The following is a 24,976-nucleotide window of genomic DNA, read 5'->3' as shown; positions in this document are numbered from 1 at the left end:
GTAGATGTGGGTCAGGTGTGGACTGTCACCCCCACCACCTCTTCACGAACTTGTCTTCCCCTGGACCAGAGCTAAGACCAAGCATTGACTCCCAGAAGCCTGCTATATTCCCTCTCTGAGACCACCTGCTTTGGGGTCTTCAGTTCTTACCATTATAAACTTTAAAAAGATCATATTTCAGGCTTCAGGACATGAGTTCTGACTTCATTTAGAGGCTTCCTTTCCAAGATCTTATTTTAAAGTTATTTCCCCCTTCGTTCTCTTTCCTCTCACTCTCCTCATCTATTTACCATTTACCAGTTCATCCGTATGGAATACGACGCTCCCACTTCTTGGAGAGCTGTAGTTTGGGGCCTAATTGATTCTGGTAATTAATTTGTTCTACCTGCTAGATCAGATGGAAATCCTACCCGTGCGCCCAAGGATTAGCACTTGGCTTTCTAACACCTCCTCTAATTATCTAATAGCATGGGTTGTGTGGACTCAGTCTCTATTAAAACACTTTTACTATTAGCAGTAGTGATTGGAATTGTGATGATGACTAGATTTCAACAAATTAGAGCTTAAAAATGGAGAGATGGAAGAGAAGTGGCTTCTTTTAATTTCCCTGAGTTTAACATCAATAATTAGAGCAATTTTCGGAGATGTGAGCTGAAATTACCCCTGCTGTGTTGTAGATGATCACCTTAATTTTAGCAAATTGACTCCAGGGAAATAAATGTGACAGTTTAGAAAAAGACAAACAGGAAAAAAAAAAAAACACCAAAAGATTGGGAGGAAAGTGAAAAGAAAGGTTGCAAAAGGGAATGGGAGACAAAAACACAGTACAATTATTTGGCAGGCTAGGGTTGGCTGACAAGTGATGGTATAGTAGAAGTAGCAAGTCACGCGAGTGGAATGAGGAGAGTGGAAATTTGAGAGGAGGAGGAGGCTGGCATTAAGAGGTAGTTCTGGACATATTTATACAGATCAGATTACTTGACTAATGTTGATATAACTTTCCTCACAACACCCTCTAAAACTGAGGTAAATAATGTTATGATCATTTATTTACCTCCACAAACTAGTCATCCCTTACCCATCAATTTAAGTTGGGTCAGCAGATATAGGCTCTCTCCTCACTTCTTCTCTTCCCCTTCTGCTATCATTGCTCTAAAGTTTTCAAGCCCAGACCCCAATGCTGAAGTACGTGCTTTTATTTTGTTGCTTCAGGTCCCTTTAAATGCCCTCTGCTCTCTAAAGAGGAGTTTGTCCGACGGTAGAGACCTTTTCTCTTTCGCTTTCTTTAAAAGACGACTGGGAGCTAGGCAGCTCCTGCAGTGGCCAGGCAGAAACTGAGGTCCAGAAACCTGGTAAGAGCAAGAATCCAGTTCTCTCGGCTCCGCTCTTCCCGGGCCTGGCCGGTCGCATTCAGCACCGCGGACAGCTCCCCGCCCCGCCCCGCCCCGCCCCGCGCCCACCGCACCTCCCCTCTGCCTCTGGCAGCCTTGCCATTGGCTCTCCCGGCTCCCCTCTCCAAGCTGCCAATTCTCCTACACGCAGACCCAATCTACCCAGGAGCTTATCTTCTCGCCTCTCCAGCTCCGGGGGTAGCCCAAGGCCGAGAAGAGAGCATCAGGGTGGTTGGCTCTCGACCAGGCGCGGTGAGACGCCGCCTGCTTCCTACACTTCGTCCCGGCCCTCGCCCTGTGGCAGGCGCTCGGTTCAAGATGAATCTCAACTTCACCTCCCCTCTACACCCGGCGTCATCTCAGAGGCCCACGTCCTTCTTCATCGAGGATATCCTGCTACACAAGCCCAAGCCGCTGAGGGAGGTGGCCCCTGACCATTTCACCAGCACTCTGGCCTCCCGGGTGCCTCTGCTAGACTATGGCTACCCACTCATGCCCACACCCACTCTCCTGGCTCCTCACCCCCATCACCCACTACATAAGGGAGACCACCACCACCCTTATTTCCTCACCACCTCGGGTAAGTAACAGGGGTCTCAAGGAATGGGGAGCAAGAACAGGTCTTCCAGCAGACTCTGAGCCTGTGGTGGAGCGGAGGAAAGGCCAGAGCTGCCTGGGCCTGGCTTGGCGGCCTCCTTCTCTAAGTGACAGGGGAAGAATGTTGGGGATATAGCTGAGAACACAGGGAGCTCCCTTGAGGCATGCCAAGGCAGGGTGGTAACTCTGCACTTTTTATAACGAAGGACACATGCCTAGCCAAGAAGTGGCTGTAGGTTTGGGTGATACTCTTGATGTGCAATGTTCAGTTTCCTTTTTCTTGGTTTTGGTCACTTTGGTGCATCTCTGTCCCCATCGCTATCTCTTTCACTCTGAGGGGGACCCCTGACTATCCCACCCCATGGAAGGGACCTCAACTTTTCAGCCCAGAAGCTCAAAAAGCTCCAGTGGGGCCAGCTCTCTCCTTCCAGGTGCTGAGCATTCGCAGATACTTCAGGGGTTTAGAAGTAAAGGAGGGTTTGGGATATCGTAAGGACTGAAGGTTTGGACTGGCCTGAATAAGGGAGCAAAGGTAATACAAAAGAGAGGAGGCTGTTCGTTAACCCTCTTCACTTCCAACATCCATCATTTAATTCACAGTCTTGGGCTGAGCTGCCCTCTCTGGAGCCCCAGCCAAAGTAATTCGATTTCCGAGGCATGGCAAAGATCAGAGGCCAGCAAAGTCTGGCTGGGACAGGGATATGTGGGGGAAATACCCAGTTTTTTTTCTGCCTCTCTCTGAAAGGCCATACTCACACTTTCTTTTCCGGCCTCTTCATTACAGCCGGAATAGAGTGATTCGTTGAGTCCAGATGCAGGGCGTAGCGGGAAAAACAGTCCCGGTCGGGGTGGGGTCTGGAAAGACAGGAGACAGTCTGTGAAATGTGGGCGCTGGAATCCACGACAAAAGTTAAAGCGTTTGTAAAGCGGTAAAACCCAGACAGGGGCACTGGGTTGGAGGGGCAATTATAAAACTTGTGTCCGAGCTCGCCTTTTGGTTTTGGCTTCACCACGGGCCAGAGACAGCTCTTTAGCGCTGCACCCATGTTCCCCGCAAACAGCAAATAGTGGACAAAGCCCGAGATACAGGAATTACCTGTTTTCTGTTTCTGCTTTTCTCTGTGGAGTCAGTCGATATTGATGTCTGTGGCGGCTGGTAAGCTTGGCGCGTCTCAGAAAAGGTAAAGCCTGCGAGGGTCAGGAAAGACTCGAGAAGTCTCCCGAGGCAAGGCGCTTCAATCCTTCTGCGTGGGGTTGGAGGGAAAGAACAAGAAAAAGAATGAGAACCAGATCAGAGAGCGGGGTCCCCAGCGCTTCCCCGAAACTGACAGGAAACGAGCGAGACGGAAATTACCCCTCCGTTTTCGCTCAGGAGCTTCACTTGCATCTGACTGTTGGTCTATTCCCTTTGGTTGCAGGCGGGGAGAACCGGGGCAGCTCAGTGAAGAGAAAGGCGCTTTTTAAGTAAGGTTGTGAAGCAGGATCACATTCACTGCTTCCATCAGCCCCCAGGACATCACTGATTGTCACTGAGTGTCCAGAGAAGACTGGAAGGATCGGGTGGGGGCGGGTGGGGAGGAATAGCTGCTGGACCACTCGACGTTTGCAAGAATATTTTGGTAGGCGCCGCCAGAAGTTTTTCTCCAAGAGGACATTTTCAAAGGCCTCCGGATCTATTTGATAATTTTCTTTTCCGTTTTACTTACTGTTTACTGTTTGTATTTATAAATGGCCTTTCTGATAAAGATCTCCAAGCGCTATTCTTGCAATTTGTTCCCCCCTGCCCTGCGATTCCTAGGAGAAGCTTTGGGGGCAAGGGGCGGGACCAGTGGGGGCGCGAGGCGGAGGGGCTGCCGGGGAACTAGGGTGGGAGTCGGGCGAGGGGCGCTCTCTGCCCACTTGACCGCTCTTCTCTCCGCAGGGGTGCCAGTCCCCGCGCTGTTCCCGCACCCCCAGCACCCGGAGCTGCCGGGGAAGCACTGCCGCCGCCGCAAAGCTCGCACAGTTTTCTCGGACTCGCAGCTCTCGGGCCTGGAGAAGAGATTCGAGATCCAGCGCTACTTGTCCACGCCGGAGCGGGTGGAGCTGGCCACGGCCCTCAGCCTGTCGGAGACGCAGGTGGGCTGGAGGAGGGGGAGGCCCCTTCTCCGCTCGCTCCTCTCCCTAACGCCTCTGGACGGGCCACAGAGTTCCCCCTTGATTCTAGACTTCTCCAAAGACCCGTAGGAAGACTACCGACACTTCCAATCGCTTGTCTGAGTCACTGAAGCAAAATCTCTCGAGCGGGTTCCGGACGCGGAGGAAAACCCCCTCGAATGATTCCGATGATCACGTCCTGTTTGAGGACTACCATTTCTGCGCTTTCCCCCACTCTTTTGCCATCAGGGCAGTAGCCCGGGTCAGAGGCAAATCAGTAAGAAATAAAGAGGATTCTTGACCCAAGAGAAGTCCATATAAGGGTTTTTTTCCCCCCTTAATGTTTCTCACAGCCGCAAGTCTTCATACCCACCCTCTCCCTAACACACTCTCACACACATGCACAAATATGAGCCTTCTTCCTATTTCCCTGTCCTGAGTGGGAGAATTGTTTTCATTTTCTTCCAGACGCTTTTCACCTGCAACCCCAAAACGCCTGGCTCCACTCCCTCTCTATTTTCTGAAACCCAACTTGCTGTGAAAGCGCAGGCCTGCCAGGCCCCAGTGACTTTCTCTCTGATGAGAAGCAGCGAGTCTGCTTCTCTGCTCTTCCTGTCCAGGAGTCTTGCTGGAACAGGTATTTAGATGTCACAGTCAGAGAAAGTAAGTGGAACGGAAAGGAAGCTCACCCATGCAGCACTTACTGTTAGAGGTTCTAATTAATAGCAGTATTAGTATGTACTAAGCACACCATATTGAACCTCGTTGTTATTTTGGGGCTATTACTTCTGAGAGCCCTAGGATATCTGGTTCCCATTCAAGTTAAGACGACAACTTGTGAGCCGTGCAGGTGTGACCTAACCCAAGGGCGAGACAGTCAACAGCTTCTGGATAATTCGTCAGTGGGTTGAGGTCTATTTTCTTAAACCCCAGCAATCGCTTTTATCTTCGCTGAGTCTGAAGGAATGACGTGCTTTTCTTTCTTTCTCCCCGGAATCAGGTGAAAACGTGGTTCCAGAACCGCCGGATGAAGCATAAAAAGCAGCTGAGGAAAAGTCAAGACGAACCCAAAGCGCCTGATGGGCCCGAGAGCCCCGAGGGCAGCCCCCGCGGCCCCGAGGCCGCACCTGCCGAGGCTCGGCTGGGCCTGCCTGCCAGCTCCTTCGTGCTGACGGAGCCGGAGGACGAGGTGGACATTGGGGACGAGGGGGAGCTGGGCTCAGGGCCGCACGTGCTCTGAGCCGCGGGGCTGGAGAGGCGGGGAGGACGCGGCGGGGCGGGCCTGGGAGATCGGCTTCGGAAACCCAAACGCTGCACACCTGTTAACCCTCCAACCGGTGCGGGCCGGTGCGCCCGGCCTCCCGCCCCCTACCCCGCCCACCCGCCCGCCAAGCCCGCGCCGCCGGGGCGAGAGTGCGCCTGCTTCGCTCGTCCGCGCGTGCCGCGCCTTCGGCAGCGCCCACGGGAGCCTGGGCTCTCGGCGCCCTAACTTGGTGCGGGAACCTCTTCCCTGCCGCGACTGCAGACCCCCCCGGCCCTCGCCCTCAGCCACCTTTCCCCGCTCGCTGTCCAGGCGCTGCGGCCTCTCCACCGGACCCCTTGCCCTTCCTTGGGCAGACCGATGGGTTGCAGGTAAGGGACCCGGTGTTCCGCTCACATCCACTCCGGGACAGACTCGCGCGCTGCTCGCCGCCACGCTCCCACTCTCCCCCGACTCCCTCCTCTTTTCAGGGCGGCGCTTCCCTCCTCTCTCTCCAAGGTTCTCCTCAAAATCTCTTGGTTCTGCACCCAGAACCCTTTTTGAGCTTGTGGTCCCCCAGGCCCCCGCGGTCTTCACTCTGGTGACCCCGGCCCCAGTACTGGGAGGCGAGAAACGGGCGGAGAAAACCCATCGAGCGATTCCCGCTCCCGATCTTGTTGCGCGCCTGCCCCGCAACTCTTCCACACCCCGCCGGCTATTGATATTTTAAAACTGAGTGTCTCTCGGGTTCTATATGGAAATGTTCGTTCTCACTGCATTTTAGGGAATCTTAGCAAGATGAAGCCTAAAGGAGAATGCGCCTCCCCTACCAGGCGTGCCTCTCTCTTGTTTGGGGACTTTTGAGGTGGGGGCAGGAATCGGGTTGGCCCTGCCCGTCGCCCCCCTTTCCTTCCCCTGGGAGGTCTCCTATTCTTTTCCCGGGTTTGCACTCTGTAGATAATAAAGGGCTCGCCGGGCAAAACTGGAACGAACACGAGTTTCCGGGAATCGTTTGTTACCGCGACCTCCTGCGCGCAAGCCCCCTCCGCTCAGCCCTGGGTAATTTCCTGTCCTCGGCAGGACTGAGCAGGGCTAATAACTTTTACTTAACAGATTCCCATCTCCCCGACGCCGATTTTTCTGTTTTGAATCGTTTAATAGTCTCGGGTTCCGCCTACATGAAAAAGGTATCTGCAGATGGTATTTTTGACTCTCAAATGCTGAAAGGACAGCGGTCTCTTGATATTAGGAGTTTGAAATTGTGCTAAACGAATTGTGTGACGACACTACGTACCCAGTACACTTATCAGATATAGCACCCGTGCCAGAGACGACCTCAGTTTCCGACCTTTCCTTTCGTTCTGGTTGTATATTTAGGTAAAAGAGCCCAGGAAACCTGGAAAAGAGACTATGTCGAGTCCTGACTCTTGGGTGCTAATGACTACCGTTAATTACATGAATTACAGCTGTATGACCTTGGGTTCCATTTAATTACAATTTTTGGCTCCTTATTTCTCTAATAAGAGGATGAACCCTACAGATCCTTCTGGGTCTAAGTTCTATGATTCTATGAATGTAGCAGCAGACTTTTTTTTTTTTTTTTCAAGTAAGCTTGTTTGGGGAAATATTAACTTAAGCACAGATAAGTGTCAGAGTGAGACCTTTATCCAGTATATTATTTAGGAGCAAAGCTATTGCTTTAAAAACACAAGCGTTGTATATACTATCTGGATTTTCCAAGTGCTCTTTATCAGTTAACAATCAGTGAGTCTTGGCAAGAAGGGATTGATTTCCCATTCATAAATAAGGAAATTGAGGCTTGGCAAGGTTGAAGGATTTACCCATGAAATCAGGACTAGCTAGGAGCCAAAGCAGGACAGAAAATGTCTTCTGACTCCTTGATCACTTCTTTTGCCCCAAACACTTTTTCTTCTGATAATAATGCATTGGTTGGCATTTTGCTTCTAACACTTTGTAAGGACACCCCTCTCATTTATTTAGATCTTGTAGATGTGCTACAAATGCAAGTCTAGGTTCAGATTCCTCCTCTCTCTCTCCCTGTTCAGATAACGGTACCATTTTAAGCAAGTTTTTGACAAATGCTTTAAGGAAGACTTGGTTATAGAAAGAAAGCAATTTGTGAATGAGAATGTTTTTGGTAACCGGGAAAAGAAAGTAGATACTATTACACAAGGGGAAATAAATCTCAAATTCTTCTAATCCCAGGAAGAGCAACTGCTAAGAGGGATTTGGGGGGAGAATCTCTGAAGTGAGTAGAAATACGGTGTTTAGGGGGAAATTAAAAAAATTAGATGGTTAACACAAACCCCAAAGCACCAAGCATGTCTTTCTTTCTTCTCCTGTCTTCACAAGAAGATGGCAGGGCTTATTTTGGGTCTAAGAGTAACAGATTAGCTACATTTTAAAGACTTTTTTGCCTTGAAAAGACAGATGAATAGGAAACATTATTAGCATAGGCACAACATTGCTTGACTCCAGGCAGAATGAAGTAGCTGTGTCTTTTATTCATGAGCGTCAACACAAGATGCTCACTCGGCGTCATCCTGGTCTCCCTCTGTGGCTTTCCCTCAATGGGTGGGTTAGTTGGGAAGGGAAGAGCTCAGACCTGCAGCACCAGCAGAACCTGTGTCACCATTTCCACATCAGACAGTATTCCCTGAAATTGGTGCAAACAATTCAATAGCAAAGTTCTCCTAGATTTTCTTTCCTTTTTCTTTCTTTTTTCCCCCTTTTTTATACACAGCGAGTTAGTGATGATGGTAGAGGATAGATACAATTTAGTCTCAATTTAATGTAACATGATAGCACTTTTTGTTTTTGGCCTTCAATACGGATCAAAGCCTCCATAGGCTGAAAAGATATCTTGTCTGAATTACCCAGGCTTTTGCCTCAACTCAGGTTCACTTGGTGGTGAAGATCTGACAAAACCACGCTCATTACGATGTATTAAAGAGAGATATATACAGATCTGGTTCTGAAGGGTCAAAACCATCTTAAAATAGCCCTGGTGGACAAGTCACCCTACTTGTAATCCTAAATGTAGTAAATAATTTGTTGGGTATTTGTTCTCAATGTTGTTTCTGATGGACAGCATTTCATAGCTTCTCAGAGAGGGACTCACTAATATTTCTACTCACATGACATAAGAAGGCAAGAAATTGACAATACGTCACTTAGCCTAGTATTAGCTGATAGTGGCACTAAGAAGTGATTAATTGAAATCCATGACACCACTTCAAAAGATGGAGGACTGGCTTTTATCGATGGATTTGATAACTAGAGATAAAGAGGTATGAAGGCACAGAGCAAGCAGAATGCTTTCCGGTGCTAAGAGAAATGTGCAATAAACATATTTAATTGAATCAATAACTTCCTGGTCTTGAATTGGGCTCAGTGTGTGTGCAAAAATAATGAAATATATTATGTTTATGTTATGTTCTTGGCATCACATTTTAAAGAGGATATTGACAAACTAAAATTCATCCAGGAATGAATACAGGAACCTGGATAGTAAAAGATATAGGAAACAAATAAGTGTGAACTTTTTAGCTTGGAAAAGCAAAGCTTTGGGGAGGGTTGGGAGAGGCTGTGTTAGTTGTGTTTCAGTGGCTACAGAGGGATTACGTATCACGAGGGCATGTCTAGTCTGCTCTGCTGGAGAGGGCAGAACCAGAGCCAATGGGTGATTCCAGGGAAGTAGATCTTGGAACAATATTTGAGTAACTTCTATAAGACAGGTATTGTGTTGTCCATCGGTAGAACAGGCTAAATCCACAAAACACTAAATACATTTCACTAGAAAAGTGTAATCAGAAGCTAGCAGGCAAAACATTTAAAATTGTCATCTTACTAAGAATAAGATTTTAGTTCATACACTCTAAATAAGTGGAAGAGTTAACAAAAACAAGAAAAAGAAGAGAAAAAAAGGATATTCCTTTATTTATTAAAGAAGTCCCAGAACCTCACTCTATATTGTGATAAAAGTGGCAGTGGGATTATTATCATTCTGTTATGTGGAGGAAAGGATTTTGCATAGTAATTTTAGATGTAAAATTTTAAAATGGCTGGAAATTATCTAGCAGATTCTTAGATCAATTTATGGTAAACCTAATTAAGAGCAATCTGAAACTTAAATTGACATTTCTAGGAGGTACTGAGACCCTCAGCCCTGTTTTTTATCCAGGCCACAGTTGAATAACAATTTGCTGGGTGGGATGTTTTAGAAGATGTTTGTGTGTCCAGTAGGATGAGCTAGATATGTCTGCTGCTGCTGCTGCTGCTGCTGCTAAGTCGCTTCAGTCATGTCCCACTCTGTGCGACCCCATAGACAGCAGCCCACTAGGCTTCCCGTCCCTGGGATTCTCCAGGCAGGAACACTAAGCTGCTTCAAATCCCCATAGTTTTCTAAAAATTTTGGCCTAAATTTCCTTTAATTACAGACAAAGCAACTGAGAGAGGCTGACTTGCCTCATGTCATACAGGCTATTAATTTGGTAAATTATAGAATTAATACATGCAGAGGTCAGAGAGCATCCCAGTAAATACTTAGGAGATAAAAATTTGAAATGACTTTCATGTTTTCTCTTCAGATTCTCTCTGTTGTATTTTCTAGCTTTAATCCTGCTTCCCAAAGACAGATTTCTCCTTCTCTCAGAATTCCCAGTGTGTACACTGGATAACCTCCCCTCTGTGATTTCATTTTTGTTGTTGCTCAGTTGCCAAGTTGTGTCCAACTCTCTGCGGCTCCATGGACTGCAGCACTTCAGGCTCCTCTGCCCTCCGCTGTCTCCCAGGGTTTGCTCAGATTTATGCCCATTGAGTCAGCGATGCTGTCTAACCATCTCATCCTCTGCCACTCCCTTCTACTTTTGCCTTCAATCTTTCTCAGCGGTTCCAGTCTTCTCTTATGACTCTTTGTATTATTGTGGAACCATATCTGATTTGGACACTAGCTAGATGGCTTAGAGACTTCAATTCTAATCATTCTTTTGCTAATGATTACTTGGCATCTGTAAGTTATTACTTTGCTAAAAATTTTTCTTACTAGGTATCTGAAAAATGGGGAGAGTACCCTGTAAATCAGTTGAGAATGGGAGCGGATGTGAGATAACAGATATAAAAATACACACTGTGGTATCTTGGAAGAAACGTGCTAGAGAAAGATGATGAATTACAACATACATCTGAAGACAGGGAGGCCTGGCATGCTGTAGTCTATGGGGTCTTGAAGAGTTGGACACCACTTGGCGACTGAGCTACAACATGCACTGAAGCTATCAGTTTGGTCTTTGATACTAAACTTCAGAGGACATCGGCTGTAGCAATACTGACCAAAAGGTCAGTATTAGTTTTGTGTGCCATCACCATCATTAAAAAGGGGATATTATGTCTCTTTCCAAGGAATTGTTTTTTTTATAACTTCATCTTAATTTCTATCATTGACTTCATTGTGGACTGAGAGGATCAGACAGCTTGGATGAAACAGAAAGTGTCCCTGGGGATGCCTTATCCAGAATGCTCCTTTTCCTCCCCCTTACCTAGCCCAGCCCCCTTCAGTCCCAGGTTTCTGTTATCTTCCTTAGTGACAGACATGATGCTATATAAGGAGGGAAGTTAGAATTCAAATTCTCGGGAACCCTCTTACGAGAGAAAGAATTGCCTGTGATTTCAGTACAGGGATCAAGCCTGCACCCCTGCAGTGGAAGCGTAGAGTCCCAAACACTGGACCAGCGGGGAGGTCCCTATGCATGCATTCTTCATGTCTCATTTTCCTGAACCAGTCTCTCCCACAGCCTCTAGCCTGTCCACTCTGGATTCTGTGTCAATGCGTCTTTCTTCCCCTTCATCCCGTGGTTGCCTTTCATTTCACTCTTGTTCCCTCTTTCTTCCTCATTCTTGGTTTACTCTCTTATTTTGGTGGAGCACAGGCTCCTCTAGCTTCCTGGTTGGTATGTGAAAGGTCAATGTTTTGAGATCATTCTTGTGTAAAAACATCTTGATTCTAGTTTCTTAGTATTTTGGGTAAGTATAGAATTCTCAATTGGAAATCATTTTGAATATGTTTGAATAGTTTTGAAGGCATCATTCAGTCGTGTTTTAGCTTCCAGTTGCTGCTGTGAAGTCTAATGCCATTTTGATTCCCAATATATCCTGTTTTATTTGTTCATTTGTTTTCCTCTTGGGGAATTTGTAGGGTCCTCTCTTTGGAGCCAGTGTGCTGAAATTTTACAGTGATATGCCTGTGTTGGATGTCTGTTTTCACACAATTTTTCAGAGGCTCAATAGGCCCGTTCAATATGAAAACTCATTTTTTTTTTTCAATTATGGGAAAATTTCTTGAATTAATTTTTTGATGATTTCTCTTCCTTTTTTTTCTATATTTGTTATTTATGGAACTCCTATTATTTTGATTTTTTCAACCTTCCAGATTTATCCTCTAAACTTATTCCTTTCTCTCCTACTTTTTTATATTTTTGCCTTTTTTGCTCTGCTTTCTGAAAAAAATTCTTCAGTTTTACTTTATAACCTTTGAATTTTTAATTTCAGCTATCATTTTTCTAACTCTTAAGATCTCTTTAATTTTCCTCTCCTGTTTAGTGGTATGCCATATAATATTCTCATATATTTGGAAAGCCTTGATTGTCTGCTCATATTTAAGTAGGAGAAACAGAAAGCTGATAGGAAGCTCTGAATACCCAGTGGGACCTGCTGGCTGTGAGTTCTCCTGTAGGATAACACTGTTGACTCCTTCACTTGGAGAACCTCTGAGGTCAGAATCTTTAGCTCTTTTCTTCTGGGCTGGTCAGATTTCCAGAGAAGAATTTCCAAATCTCTTCTTGTAGGATGAAGGCCTAACTTTCTGGGAGCCTAGTGGCAGAGGAGGAGCAGAGGTCTGTGTATTTAGAACGCCTGTGCTCACTGTTGACCCTGTTGGGATGGTGCCTCCTAACAGCCAGTCATTTCTCACTCCTGAGACACTGTCCTACCCTCTGCAGAGGGTCCAGCAGCCTTTTACTGGGGTGGTGGAGGGTCAGTCGCCCTTCATTTCACCCCACCCCCTTTCCCCCCTAATTCCAGTGGTAATTGACCCCATCAGTTCCTGAGCATTTGGGGTCATTCTGTAGTGTAAATCAGATTGATTCTTGGATTTCCCCATTGCTTAGTTACGATTTCTTATTTTTTGAGGCTTTTAATTTACTATTATTATTTTACAATCTATTCATCCCCTTTTTAGTTTTAGAAAAGTTGCTACTGATATCCCTCTTCCTGTTCTCCCTGTTCTTATATGTTTATGCCATTAAAAAACAAAAAGCTGTTACTGTGATTTTAGTGGGAGCTTGCCAAAGGAGTGAAACAGATATGCACATGGGCACGTGTGTGTGTGTTCAATCTACTGTATTTATCCAGATTTCTCGTAATTTGAATTTAATGTTTGTTTATTCTGGCTGTTACAGTGGAGGCACTGATCTTTTATCTTGATGTTTCTTTTATGTAACTGAATTTGTTAAATTCAGGAGTTGCATTATCATCACAACAGACTAAAAGGTTGACTTTGTTGCCAAAGCACAGAATAGCCCCTCTCACCTCATATTCAGTAATGTAGTACCAGTGGCTTGGGATCTACCCATCTGAAAGTACTGGAAGTTTGTTAGTCCTTAAGAATCTTTGTGAAAGGTCCTGAATAGTTTTACAGGATATTCTTAGAAATTTCAAGGTGAAAGGATTTGTTATTTCATTTTTCTTGGTCTCAGATTAATTTGAAACCTGGGTCCCTGATCTTTGAACAGAGAAACAGAAAAGATAAATAGAGACAGCAAAACAGAGCCAGAGACACATAAATACATGCGCACACACATGCACGCGCAGGCTCATAAAGAGAATGATGCAAACAGGACAGGGAGAATTGGAAGGTGATCAATTAAGACATTAAGTGTTTTGTGACACACGGACGCATCTACATTTTGCCCTGATAACAAGGCCATCAGCTCGTTTTCAGAGGGCTGCTGCCTTCTTCAGCTCAGTCCTCAGATCAAAGCAAAACTGTCTGCTTGCATTTTCCAATCAGAATGGACATGCTAATTTATACTCCTTAATGTGTGATGGTAAGAGGCCCCTTCAATTAACTGAATTCTATAGCTGGCAAAATAAAAGGTATACAAAGAGGCGCAGGCTGGAAGAGCCGAAATTCTCATTAAATCAAAAGGTCCAGTATTCATTACCTCGTGCATCTGAGGCTAAACACTAAATATGGGGATCATCAAAGGAGGTTTAATGGGTTAAATTGAGAATATAATCTAATTAAAACATTAGACATGGCAAATAGTTCTTTGATATTCATCTAAAGGTTTCATTAAAAATGGGTGCTTGAGGTTTGTATGCTAGATTATCAATTTTAAGTAGAGACAGCATCCTTGGTACTGCTTCAAAGTGTCACCATTGTGTGGAAGCCCGGGAAATGGGAAAAGACATTGCCGCCAGGTGACAGGTTGGGGATCCGGGGTAAGGCCAATCAGGTTTCATGAGAGTGGTTTCGATCATTGTCTGGATGGCAAAAAAGAAAGTGTAAGGATTAATTTAGAAGGCAAATTTGCCACAGAGAAAAGAGTCCATTTGGAGCCCAAATTATTTCGTGTAGATATCTACAGGGATTTTACTCACTGGACATTCGTTTTCTTCTTCCTTCTCCTGTATAAACAGCTTCTCAAAGGATAACTGGTATACTTGGTGGATTTTAAATTTCTGAAGGTTATTTCTCCCACTGTCAAATTTGTGCCCTTAGGATACCAACTGTTTAAGCATCTCTTGCAAACGTTTGGGACTCCAGCGACAAGAGGTGCTCTGAAAAGCCAGTCTGGCAGCCTCCATATCTGGTTGGGTCTCTCTGAGCTCATTAAAGAAAATTTCTGACATCTTATCAGATATTTCCAGGGCGTCACTAAATATATTTGCCTGAGATATTCACATCATTGTAATCCTCTCGACCTGTTAGAGTTGTTTAATAGTGGAAGACCATTTATTCAGCTTATTGAAAATTAATTACTTACATGGCTCGGGTTTGCAAGGGTACAATGAAAAGGCAGTGGAGAGGCAGCAGGGGAGATAAACCTTGCAGCCAAATTCTTTTTTCTTCTCTTCATTTTACCCAAAGAGGCTCTATATTGCGTGGTGGAGAGAGCTCAAAAATCTGTGCACTTTGCATCTTATTGCATCTCACACTGTGATATTTTCATAACCTTTTGGGAAAGCCTCAAGTTTCTAGCTATTCCCACTAAATCAAAATCAAGTAACAAAACACGAAGAATGGGAATCTTTAAGACAGACGGGGAAATAAAATGAACAAACGAAAGAATGAATAAATTGATGAATGAAAGAAAAATCTATCCAAAACCTTTTGCTTTCCATTGAATGGATGTTTGCCTAGGAAATGGAGACATTTTGTGTTTTCTCAGTACCTTTGTGAGAAAGATGTGTGGTTTTGCTTAATGAAGTGAGGGGGGAGTAGAAACAAATACTGTACTTAGTCTGGAGGCTGTGGGTTGAGGAGACAGTTCTGAAAATCAGATTTTTTAGCTACTCTGAGATCCTACTTCCATATGCTTTAAAAAGTGGAAGGAATATCTAAGTAAAAATTTTATTAGAATACATATTTCTCCTTTTCTTGCCTTTATAGTACAGAAATTTTGTCTGACAATGTAAAAAATTTCTTATAATCCAGGATATAGAATGGGAGTGAGACACTGGATAAACAAAATCTGCAATGAAAAAGCATCACTTCGTGCTATTGTTTTAAATCCTGTTTCGCTAGGAAAACAGCTAAGCAAATGGAGCACTCATGTATCTTTTTGTCTTTCTGTTTTTACCCATTAGGAATAGAAGTTATGAAAATGTAGTTAGCACTAGGGAGAAGTCCTATAGTCGTCTTGTAGAATACTTGAGAGTTAGATGAAATGTGTATTATTGTTGTTCAGTCATTAAGTTGGTGCCCGACTCTTTGTGACCCCATGGACTGCAGCACGCCAGGCTCCCTGTCCTTCACTATCTCTCACATTCAAGGTTTATTCTTGATAGGAAAAGATAATCTTTAAAAAGGCATGTTTAGGAAAGCAATCTTAATTTTTCCTTAAGAACTTTATGTTTTCAAGTGCAACTTCTAATCTAATGGTAATATATGTTTGGAAGCACATCTTGGAGAGAATTAGTTAAACTTGTCCTGATATGTGCAGACTGTCACCCAAATTCAATTCATTTTTTATGCAATTTTTCAATCAGTAATTAAAAAAGAATCCCCCCTGAATTTATCCTGTCTGATATTATAGACTAGTTGCTATCAACTCCAAGTTCTCAATTAGCTCCAGTGTTGTTCTAATTACTGGATGTGTTTTCAAACAACTCCCAGCTAATAACTGTTGGGATGAAGAGTCATTTTCTCACTATAGAGCAGGCTGTGCATGCTCATGTTTGCTGCGATGTTTTGACAATGATTCATTAACCAATAATAAGGCCCCGATTGGAACCATTAGACTTTGGTGCTTTTGCTATGCTTACCTTTTATTTTATTCCTCAATATTGTCTTTTCTTGAGTTGGTTTCTAGATAACTCCCAGGAGACTCCTTACCATACAGAACAATATCATGAAGACAGCTGTCATTAAATTCGGCTACTTGTCCAAAAGCTCACTCTAGGAGGATGCTCTTGTTGGAAAATCAAGATGGAAAAACGTCACAAAAGGAGCTATAATAGGAGAACATACATGATTTAAAGGTCCTTTATTTATACCAGCTCACAGCAGCAGCATAGAGATTAGGCCCTATGTCTTTCAATGGCTTATTTAACATCTGGTCAAATCCAGGCCCTCCATCATTTTATCACTCAGGTTTATAGTTTTGTGCCCTCTGATAGGCAGGTTCTTTTTATTTCCTAAATATCTGAAACAGAAACACTATAAAAATTGATTACTGATCACTTGGGTCTATAGAAGATCAGTGTTATTAGTACAATTTTCTCGAAAGGAGGAGTCAACAAGTGTTTGTCATTCACTGTTCTTGCAGAATCTCTGTCCTGTCCTCGTGTTGTGACATTCTGCTGGATCTTATGGTTGTGGGATGACTTGGGGTCAGATGAAGCCTACTTTGAGCTATTCTTTGATTTCAACCCCCAAACTTTCAGCAAATATGTTCTTCCTCTTTTTTTTTTTTTTAGCTAAAGTCATTTTAGATGCTACCTGTCACTTTCAGTATTTGGGTACAAAGAACTTTTTAAAAAAGCAAGTGTCCCATTTTAAAAAAGTTATTTGTGGCTGTGCAGGCTTTTGTCTAGTTGCAGAGAGTGGGGGCTACTCTCTAGTTGTGGTGTGTGAGCTTTTCATTGCAGTGGCTTCTCTTCTTGGGGAGCATGGGCTTTAGACGCGCAGGCTTCGGTAGTTGGGGCACACAGGCTCTAGAGCACAGGCTCAATAGTTGTTGCTTATTTGCATAGGCTTAATTACTCCGGGGTATGTGAGATCTTCCTGAAATCATTTCTCCTGCATTGGCAGGCGGATTCTTTACCACTGAGCCACCAGGGAAGCCCCTGTGTACAAAGAATTTTAATTGTACTAGGGTCATACTTACTGGATGGTAAAGCCTTGCCTTGGATGTACAGTCTCTGGGAAATGTTGATATCAACTGATTCATTGAACCTGCTTCAGTGGAGTGTGGGTTCTAAATGGCATTGATATGTGTGAACGTGCCTGAAGGATTTAATGCTTAGACTGAGAGAAATGCTTAGGGGAGGTTTTTTAATGTTCTGGGGAAAAAAAAACAAACCTGTAATAGCATCTCATTTATTGGTCAACATTTGAGTTGCGTTGTAGATGTCTCTTACAACTTTATCAGTGTAGTAATGAAGTTGCCAGATTGTGCATGTTAGAAAGGCAAGATAGGTAATAATGCATATTTCTAAAATGGAACTTAATGGTGGAAGTTCACGTCCCAAATTGAAATATATAGCTAATTCCTCTTTGCTCACACAGAGAAACAGGAGCTCTCTCTTCCCACAATCAATCAATCCAACGTGCCGGCCTTGCTGTTCAAAGACTGGAGTTTAGACCTGCCTGCCCTCCCACGGTGACTGAAGGGTTTCAGAGGCACACCCTTTCTTGATCATCATTGCCTCTTCTGAAAAATCGACACTTGAACAAGATAAACCCCTTCCAAGCTCTAAATTCCTTTAAGATAATTTAATAGAAATGAAACATTTAAATAACTCACCCTGTCCCTTTGCATATGGAAATATGGAAATATTTTTATATGCATTATTTCCTTTATCTTCCAGAGCAAGTTTAAATTTAAGGCCATTTAGGGAAAAAAATCATTCTAGTTTATGTTTGGAAAAGGCAGTGGCACCCCACTCCAGTACTTTTGCCTGGAAAATCCCATGGACGGAGGAGCCTGGTGGGCTGCAGTCTATGGGGTCGCAAAGAGTCGAACACGACTGAGCGACTTCACTTTCACTTTTCACTTTCCTGCATTGGAGAAGGAAATGGCAACCCACTCCAGTGTTATTGCCTGGAGAATCCCAGGGATGGGGGAGCCTGGTGGGCTTCCGTCTATTGGGTCGTACAGAGTCGGACACGACTGAAGCGACTTAGCAGCAGTAGCAGTTTATGTTTTTAGAAAAATCTTTGAACATGTAACCTGAAGGGTCTGCTTCTTTTATAAATATGTTTTAGGAGCAGCTTGGGATATGATTTTCCTGAACTAACTCCTCATATATGCTCTGATTTCCCCAATACTGCTGAACCAGGGTGCTTCAACTTACTGTTTATCTTCAGATACTTGTTATCGTTCCATACCTTCAATTCTGTTTCCAGTAGGAAATTAAATTTGGTACAGGCAGTCTTTCTACCATGTTGTGGTATATGTAGATGTATACAACATAGGAATTTCCAAAGCTAGTCCTTATGCCACCTGTAGAGATAAACAGATTTGCCTGGAGAATTCCATGGACAGAGGACCTTGGCTACAGCCCATGGGGTTGCAGAGACGGACATGACTGAGTGATTAACACCATACTGTACTTTGGTTAAATGTGTCCATTTCTGGATGTAGCCATCTAAGAATGCAATGCCCACCTAGTACAAGCAAGTCAGAAAAATTAAATCCTCCAGTAAATTAAGACCTGGGAATTTTACACTGTGTATTGAGTTTCAAAAGATTTTTTAAAAACTAAAAAAATATTTATTAACATTGACATTCAGTAGTACACAGTGGGATGTTTTTGTCTTACCCAATGCTTTTGTGTGAAAGCACACACCTGAGGATATTTTAAGATATTTGTGATGGCAAGATGGTCAGCACATTTATAACGTTAAGTAAGTAGCTTTGAGAAAGAGTGTCTCAGAGTTGCCTAATTTGAGCGTTCCTGGCCTTGGTAGATTTCTGATTAATGTCTTGATGCTCTGTTAGAACAGCATTGAGACTGCTTTTGCTTGAGTGAGCACATCTGAAGCACTTTCATTTAAAAGATTTTATCCTTTAAAATATTGAGAGATGTTAGAAATATTTTGGAAATGACATCTCAAAATTTACCTGTGTTTAGTCCCATTCGAGTTCTTTTCAATAGAAACCGAAGTGTTCTTTTTTTTTTTTTCTTATCAGAAAAACAAGAAATAAACGCAAGTAGATACATTTATTTCTGGGTAACTTCAAGAGTTTCATTATGCTGAGAAAGGGTAGCCATCATTTTAGAAATTAGAAGAGCTGATAGAAAACTAGAAGGTTTTATTCCCTAGCTCTTATTCAGCCCCAGTTTTAACTGATTTTGAAAATAAATAATTAAAATAGTTTTTCTTCCTGGAAAGTAAAATATGGCACCGTATTGTAATTAGGGCTCCATATTTTAAATCCTATACAAAGCAAACATGGGCTGCAGTTAGATGATGACGTGAGGTCATCACTTAGTGCAGAGCAGTTAAAGTTGGAGTTTCTCTCCTCCATGTCCATTCCCTGAGTGTCTCTGGTCTCCAACACACATGCTGTCTATACAATGTGAAGGACTTTAAAAGCAGCCACAGCCTGTTTTTCCCTTTCGTGTCTGTTCTGTAGCACTTCCAGCAGTGAGATTTCAGGTAAGGTGTCTTCTTTTCCAGCATGGGTTGGAGTTTTCTTTTCTTTTGAGGCTTGATCACTCAGATTTGAAGGTTTGGGTTTGGGGATGGTCTTAGCGTATTCCAAAGCCTAAAAGCATATAAAAGTTTATTTGAGATGGGAATGGAGCCCTGGATTCCTTAAATCTAGTCTTAGAAAAGGTTTATTGATAATATAAATGGAGACTGTTGCTACAGGTAATATACTAAGACATAGGTGGAAATGGAGACCAAATGGAAAATACAAATAATGCAATATAACACACAGTTTAAATAAAATTAACCAAGTAATGATATGCTGTGGAAAAAAATAGTTGAAGACTGATACATACAGTTGTGCCTTTGGATGTTTTCTTTATAAAACTGAGCTTTATTAAAGTGCTTGAAAATAGATTTCTTATGTGTTTGATCTATTTAGCTTCTGGCAGTCTTATTAAAACCAAACCTCTATTAAGGAGATATTAACAGACCTTTCCATCCAAAGAGGACTTGTTATAGCTTGAGACCAAAGACATCACTGTAGTTGAGATAAAATTGAGCCTCCATTATTATACCAACTATTCTTTTTTCTGGCTCTTAGACCTCTAGCAAATATTCTTTAGAGGTTGAAAATTATTTTTTCTTTTTTTTTTTGGTATACCTATAGAAACCTGGATACTGAAAAAAGGCAGTCTTTATTCAGGGCTATCAGTTCTGAAAGGCATTACAATAAAAATGAGATCACTAAATATGATTTCTAAATCTGCCTTTATATGTTTTAATACTTTTTTAAAATTAAAAATAGAAGTATAGTTAATTTACAATGTTATTTTAGTTTCAGGTATATAGCAAAGTGATTCTGGTTTATATACATATATATATGTGTGTGTATGTATATATATACATACACACACTTTTTCAGATTCTTCCCCATGATGGGTTATTACAAGATACTGAATATAGTTCCCTGTGCTGTACGGTAGCTCCTTGTTGCTTATCTATTTTATATGTAGAAGTGTGTATATGTTAATCCCAAACTCCTAATTTATCTCCCCTCCCTAGTTTTACATCTTAGTAAGAGTTTCCTGAGAGCCGAAATGGGGATAGATACAACATATATAAGTTCTGGAAGGGAGAAAATTCCCAAAACAGAAAAACTCCAGACTTCTCTGTGTGTGTAGGTGACTTCTGTTGGAATTTCTAATTATAGACTTGCTGCCTTGAATTTTTCATGAAAAAATAATGGTTTGGAGAAAAAAGAAAAAGTGGCACCATGGAAACTCAATCAAGAGGACTGAGGTCTTCAAGGTCTGAGGAAGAAAGGCAATAGATAGAAAACATGAGAGTCTGTGAAAGAGAACACGAAGTACAAATACCTAAAAGCACCAAAGGGTCACTTGTCCCTCATGCAAAGGGTCTCACGTCCTTGCTGCGACTGAGGCAGCGACTTGTACTGCAAAGCTCGGTGTCCCCATAGAACGTATTTCATTCACATCACAACTTAGAGTTGGATGACTTCTGAGAGGGAGAACATTCTGTATTTTATGAAATCATTTTTCTTGGGTTGTTGTTCAGTCGCTCAGTCATGTCTGACTCTTTGCGACCCCTTGGGCTGCAGCACTTCAGGCTTCCCTGTCCTTCACTATCTCCCAGAGTTTGCTCAAACTCATGTCCATGGAATCAGTGCTGCCATCCAGCCATCTCATCCTCCTTCTCCTGCCCTCAGTCTTTCCCAGCATCAAGGTCTTTTCCAGTGAGTCAACTCTTTGCATCAAGTGGCCAAAGTATTTTCTTAGGTAGAGGAACCTATATCTATTGTACCATCCCTTAGGAAAAATGTAGGGAGTGAACTTGAAACCATGAAGAACTTTCCTCCGACACTGGCACCCAGAGATGGCAAGAAGATGCTAATTTCTTAAAACTTATTTAGTGGTAGAGAAGGAAATTGATGGTTAATCAGGATTACTAGTTTCTTTTAGAAAGAAAACCACCTAAGCATTCAATTCTTGTGTGACAAACTTGAAATGCTAGGAGGAGAACACATGGAGGATTAAAAATAATAGTGACCCTCAGGGGAAAAAGAGACTCTAACCTTCCAGCAGCATATGTGGGTGTATCACTCTTACATCAATATCTGTGAATGACAGGGTGCTGCAGGAATGCTAGTAGCTAAAACATCCTCTGTGTTCCAAAGATGTGGGGAATTTAAGTCATGAGGTCACACAGATTTCCTTTTAATTCTAATTGAACAGAGAACTGCCTTGGTGAGAGTTTCTTACCTTCTGCCGCGGGACAGCAGATTTATTTTCAGTAACTGCTGTTTGTGGCTTTGGGGGGATGGATAGTGTCTTCATGTTGTATTCCTTCACTTGTTTAGCATATTCCTTTTGCTGTATTAATTTCTGCATCTGTTCAGAGAAGCGCAGGGAGAGTGACTCACAGGTCCTGCTAGATTGCTCTGTTCTCTCTTTCAAGTGACACTAATTTTAGTGAGCTGGGCATACAGTATCATTAGCACAGGGGAAATGGGATTACCACGTGTGACAGCAGAGAAATGGTTAAATTAATGTTTCTCCTAGAAATCATTCTCTCTCAAGGGGGGACTAATACACCCAGTGTTCCTTTAACAGGGGCTAAATCACATTCAGCCTCTGCTTTGTTGCATTTACCCAATTTATATTCATTCTTGAGTCCAACTTTGAACTCTACTCTCTTTTTATGCCTTGAGTGCAACTGCAGTTAAAACACATTAAATGAAGATCTCCTTTCACTAGAGGAAAGAGAGTAAAGTGGGTGCACTTTTCATGGGTTGGGAAACTCTTATCCTGAGTGTCTTCTCTGTAGCCACTCTTGAGTATTATAAAGATAACTCTATTGGGAAAGCCCAACAACCACATAACACACACATCTCTTTTCATGGGCATGTGCCCCACTTTTCTGTTTGGGCCTTTAAAACTGACTTAAAAGGTGGATACATAAAACAACATTGGCTGAGTAATTGTATTTCATGGTAGGAGGAGTGCCCGGGGCTTATTATTAATACCAATGCTATTTCAGAGGGGTCTCTATTCAGAGGGAGATGTTTGAATTAGAACTTGCTTCCGGGGGTCTCTCTATACAGTTCTGCTGGAAGACAAAGGACAGATCTGAGCCTGGAAATGCTGTAGGTACCTCCCACTCACTTTGTCTCTGATGGACTCAAGGTCAGGTCCGAGGCCTCCAAGTTTCACGTCTCTGTTCTGATAACCTTTCAGCTTGGAGCTCTTGAAAATACAATCAAAGAGAGAGGTTTTTTTAGAGACTTGTATGTTCCCCCCCCCCGCCCCTTCCAAGTTGTCGTAGCCACGTGAGAAAGGGGAGAAGCAAAACGAAGACTGGTGGCCTGCGTGGACCTCAGGGGAGTGGGTGTGTCCTGACAGTTCTTCCATTTTAATGGTCGTCATTGATAACAGTGTCCTTGGTAATTTGTAGCTGGTGGGCTGACATGTGTGGACTTTTCCACTTCTGCAATAAAAAACACTGAAATTCTGAAAATTATAAATAAAAAATTTGAAGTGAGTAAAGTGCTGCTTTGTTATTAACTTTTTTAAAAACCGTTTTTTCCTATTTTTTTAGTTTAAATATTTAAAAACTTTTTTACAACGTTGTGTTGGTTTCTGCCATACAACAATGCGAATCAACCCTAATTATACATACATTCCTTTCCTCTCTAGCCTTCCTCTTCTCCCCCAGTCCCATCCCTCCAGGTCATCACAGAGCACCAGACTGGGCTTCCTGTGCTACACAGCAGCGTCTCACCAGCTATCCTTCTTAGACCTGATAGTATGTGTATGTTGATGCCACACTCTCCTTCCCCCACTGTGTCCACAAATCCATTTTCTCCATTTGTGTCTCCATTCCTTCCCTGAAAATAGGTTCATCAACATAATTTTCCTAGATTCTACATAGATGTGTTAATATACTATATTTGTTTTTCTCCTTCTGACTTGACTCTGTATAATAGGTTCTAGGCTCATCCGCCTCACTAGAACTGGCTCAAATTCATTCTTTTCTTACGGCTGAATAATATTCCATTGGGTATGTGTACCACATCATCTTTATTCATCTGTCAGTGGACATTTAGGTTGCTTCTGTGTCCTGGCTATTGTAAACAGTGCTGCTTTGAACATTGGGGTACATGTGTCTTTTTCAACTATGGTTTCCTCAGGGTGCATGATCGGTAGTGGGGTTGCTGGGTCATATGGTAGATTTGTTATTAATATTTTTAACACGACAGACACATTCCTACTCTGCTGCTACTATGACAGGTATGTCTAGTTTTGCACCATTCACTGAACCAAATGATCTCCCTGGAAGAGGCTATCTATCAATAAATGGCTCAGATAAGCACACTGCTTCAAAGGGAGAGTGCCCTGTCTGATGTTAAGATTCAAAAGAACAGAAACATGTAAAGCTTAAGAGTCTAAGGAAGACCCACTGAGGAACTCATTGTATTCAGTTTGATTCTGGATATGTTGAAGGGTACAGGTAATTTTGATTCCCTTGTGTCTCAGCTGTTAAACAATCCGCCTACAATACAAGAGACCTGGGTTCAGTCCCTGGGTGGGAAGATCCCAGGAGCAGGGAAAGACTACCCACTCCAGTATTCTGGCGTAGAGAATTCCATGGACTGTATAGTCCATGGGATCACAAAGAGTCAGACACGACTGAGCAACTTTCACCTCACTTCACTTCACAGGTAATTTTATATGATAACTATTATCACTATTGCATATTTAAAGGGATGATATAAAACAAGGCCATTTAATTATTAAATTATGACACGTGAGGATAGTAGTAGGCAGGAAAAATACTAAGGTGCTCCTGATTGTAGGACAGATTGAGATTTTTCCCAAATTCCTTCTTTTGACAGGAAATCTGACTTGTTATTTGCAGCAGATGCCCTTGTGGTAACCATGTCCTTTAATTTGTGAGCTCCTTTGGTTGTCTTCCTTGGGAAGGGTGCATGCATGCTAAGTCACTTCAGTCATGTCCAAGTCTTTGCAACTCTATGGACTGTAGCCCCTCAGACTCCTCTGTCCTTGGGACTCTCCAGGCAAGAATACTGGAGTGGGCTGCCATGCCCTCCTCCAGGGGATCATCCTAAGCCAGGGATTGAGCCCCCGTCTCCTAACATCTCCTGCACTGGCTGTCAGGTTCTTTACCACTAGTGCCGCCTGGGAAAGGTAGGAAGGATGAGGCCAAAGAGATGGTTTGGGTGACAGTAATGATCTTGGGGCAGATTGAAATTGGTGCTTAGAATAAACAGCCATACCGTGGAGGTGGCAGTTCTGAACTGTACATGGTACCACCTATTTATATGCTAATGACAAGGCATTTTTTTAAATGTTGAAAGTTCCTGTTAATTATTGAAAAGGGAAAGTAAAAGTAGCTCAGTCAAGTTTGACTCTGTGACCCCATGGATTATACAGTCCATGGAATTCTCCA

General features: G+C 43.0%; 2 protein-coding genes across 4 annotated transcripts in view; one reads left to right on the top strand and one right to left on the bottom strand.

The window, feature by feature from the left end:
* Positions 1-1,709: 1,709 nt before the first annotated feature.
* Positions 1,710-5,364, top strand: BSX (brain specific homeobox). The gene is made up of 3 exons (XM_068987940.1): positions 1,710-1,971; positions 3,910-4,106; positions 5,125-5,364. The coding sequence occupies exons 1-3, from the start codon at positions 1,710-1,712 to the stop codon at positions 5,362-5,364; spliced, it is 699 nt and encodes a 232-aa protein (XP_068844041.1).
* A 14,039-nt stretch (positions 5,365-19,403) lies between these two features.
* JHY (junctional cadherin complex regulator) overlaps positions 19,404-24,976 on the bottom strand; it is a 77,018-nt gene continuing 71,445 nt past the window's right edge. For 2 of the 3 annotated variants that reach the window (XM_068989304.1, XM_068989306.1), the window contains 3 exons: positions 22,672-22,752; positions 21,769-21,897; positions 19,404-19,601 (listed from right to left, as the gene is read on the bottom strand). In XM_068989304.1, coding sequence (XP_068845405.1) covers positions 19,404-19,601; positions 21,769-21,897; positions 22,672-22,752 — 408 coding nt within the window. The remainder of the gene's footprint in view (positions 19,602-21,768; positions 21,898-22,671; positions 22,753-24,976) is intronic. The other variant, XM_068989305.1, reaches the window with a different exon arrangement.

The sequence above is a fragment of the Capricornis sumatraensis genome, chromosome 16 (genome assembly GCF_032405125.1).
Source record: "Capricornis sumatraensis isolate serow.1 chromosome 16, serow.2, whole genome shotgun sequence".
NCBI classification, from domain to species: domain Eukaryota; kingdom Metazoa; phylum Chordata; class Mammalia; order Artiodactyla; family Bovidae; genus Capricornis; species Capricornis sumatraensis.
The sequence above is the reverse complement of the archived record's forward strand: the minus strand, read 5'-3'. Positions and strand labels throughout refer to the sequence as shown.

What these genes read in the sequence shown, in the direction of transcription:
- BSX (XM_068987940.1), top strand. Translation starts at nt 1,710, where the DNA reads ATGAATCTCAACTTCACCTCCCCTCTACACCCGGCGTCATCTCAGAGG. An exon ending in TTATTTCCTCACCACCTCGG is followed by an intron (nt 1,972 to 3,909) that starts GTAAGTAACAGG and finishes TTCTCTCCGCAG; the next exon opens with GGGTGCCAGTCCCCGCGCTG. An exon ending in TCAGCCTGTCGGAGACGCAG is followed by an intron (nt 4,107 to 5,124) that starts GTGGGCTGGAGG and finishes CCCCGGAATCAG; the next exon opens with GTGAAAACGTGGTTCCAGAA.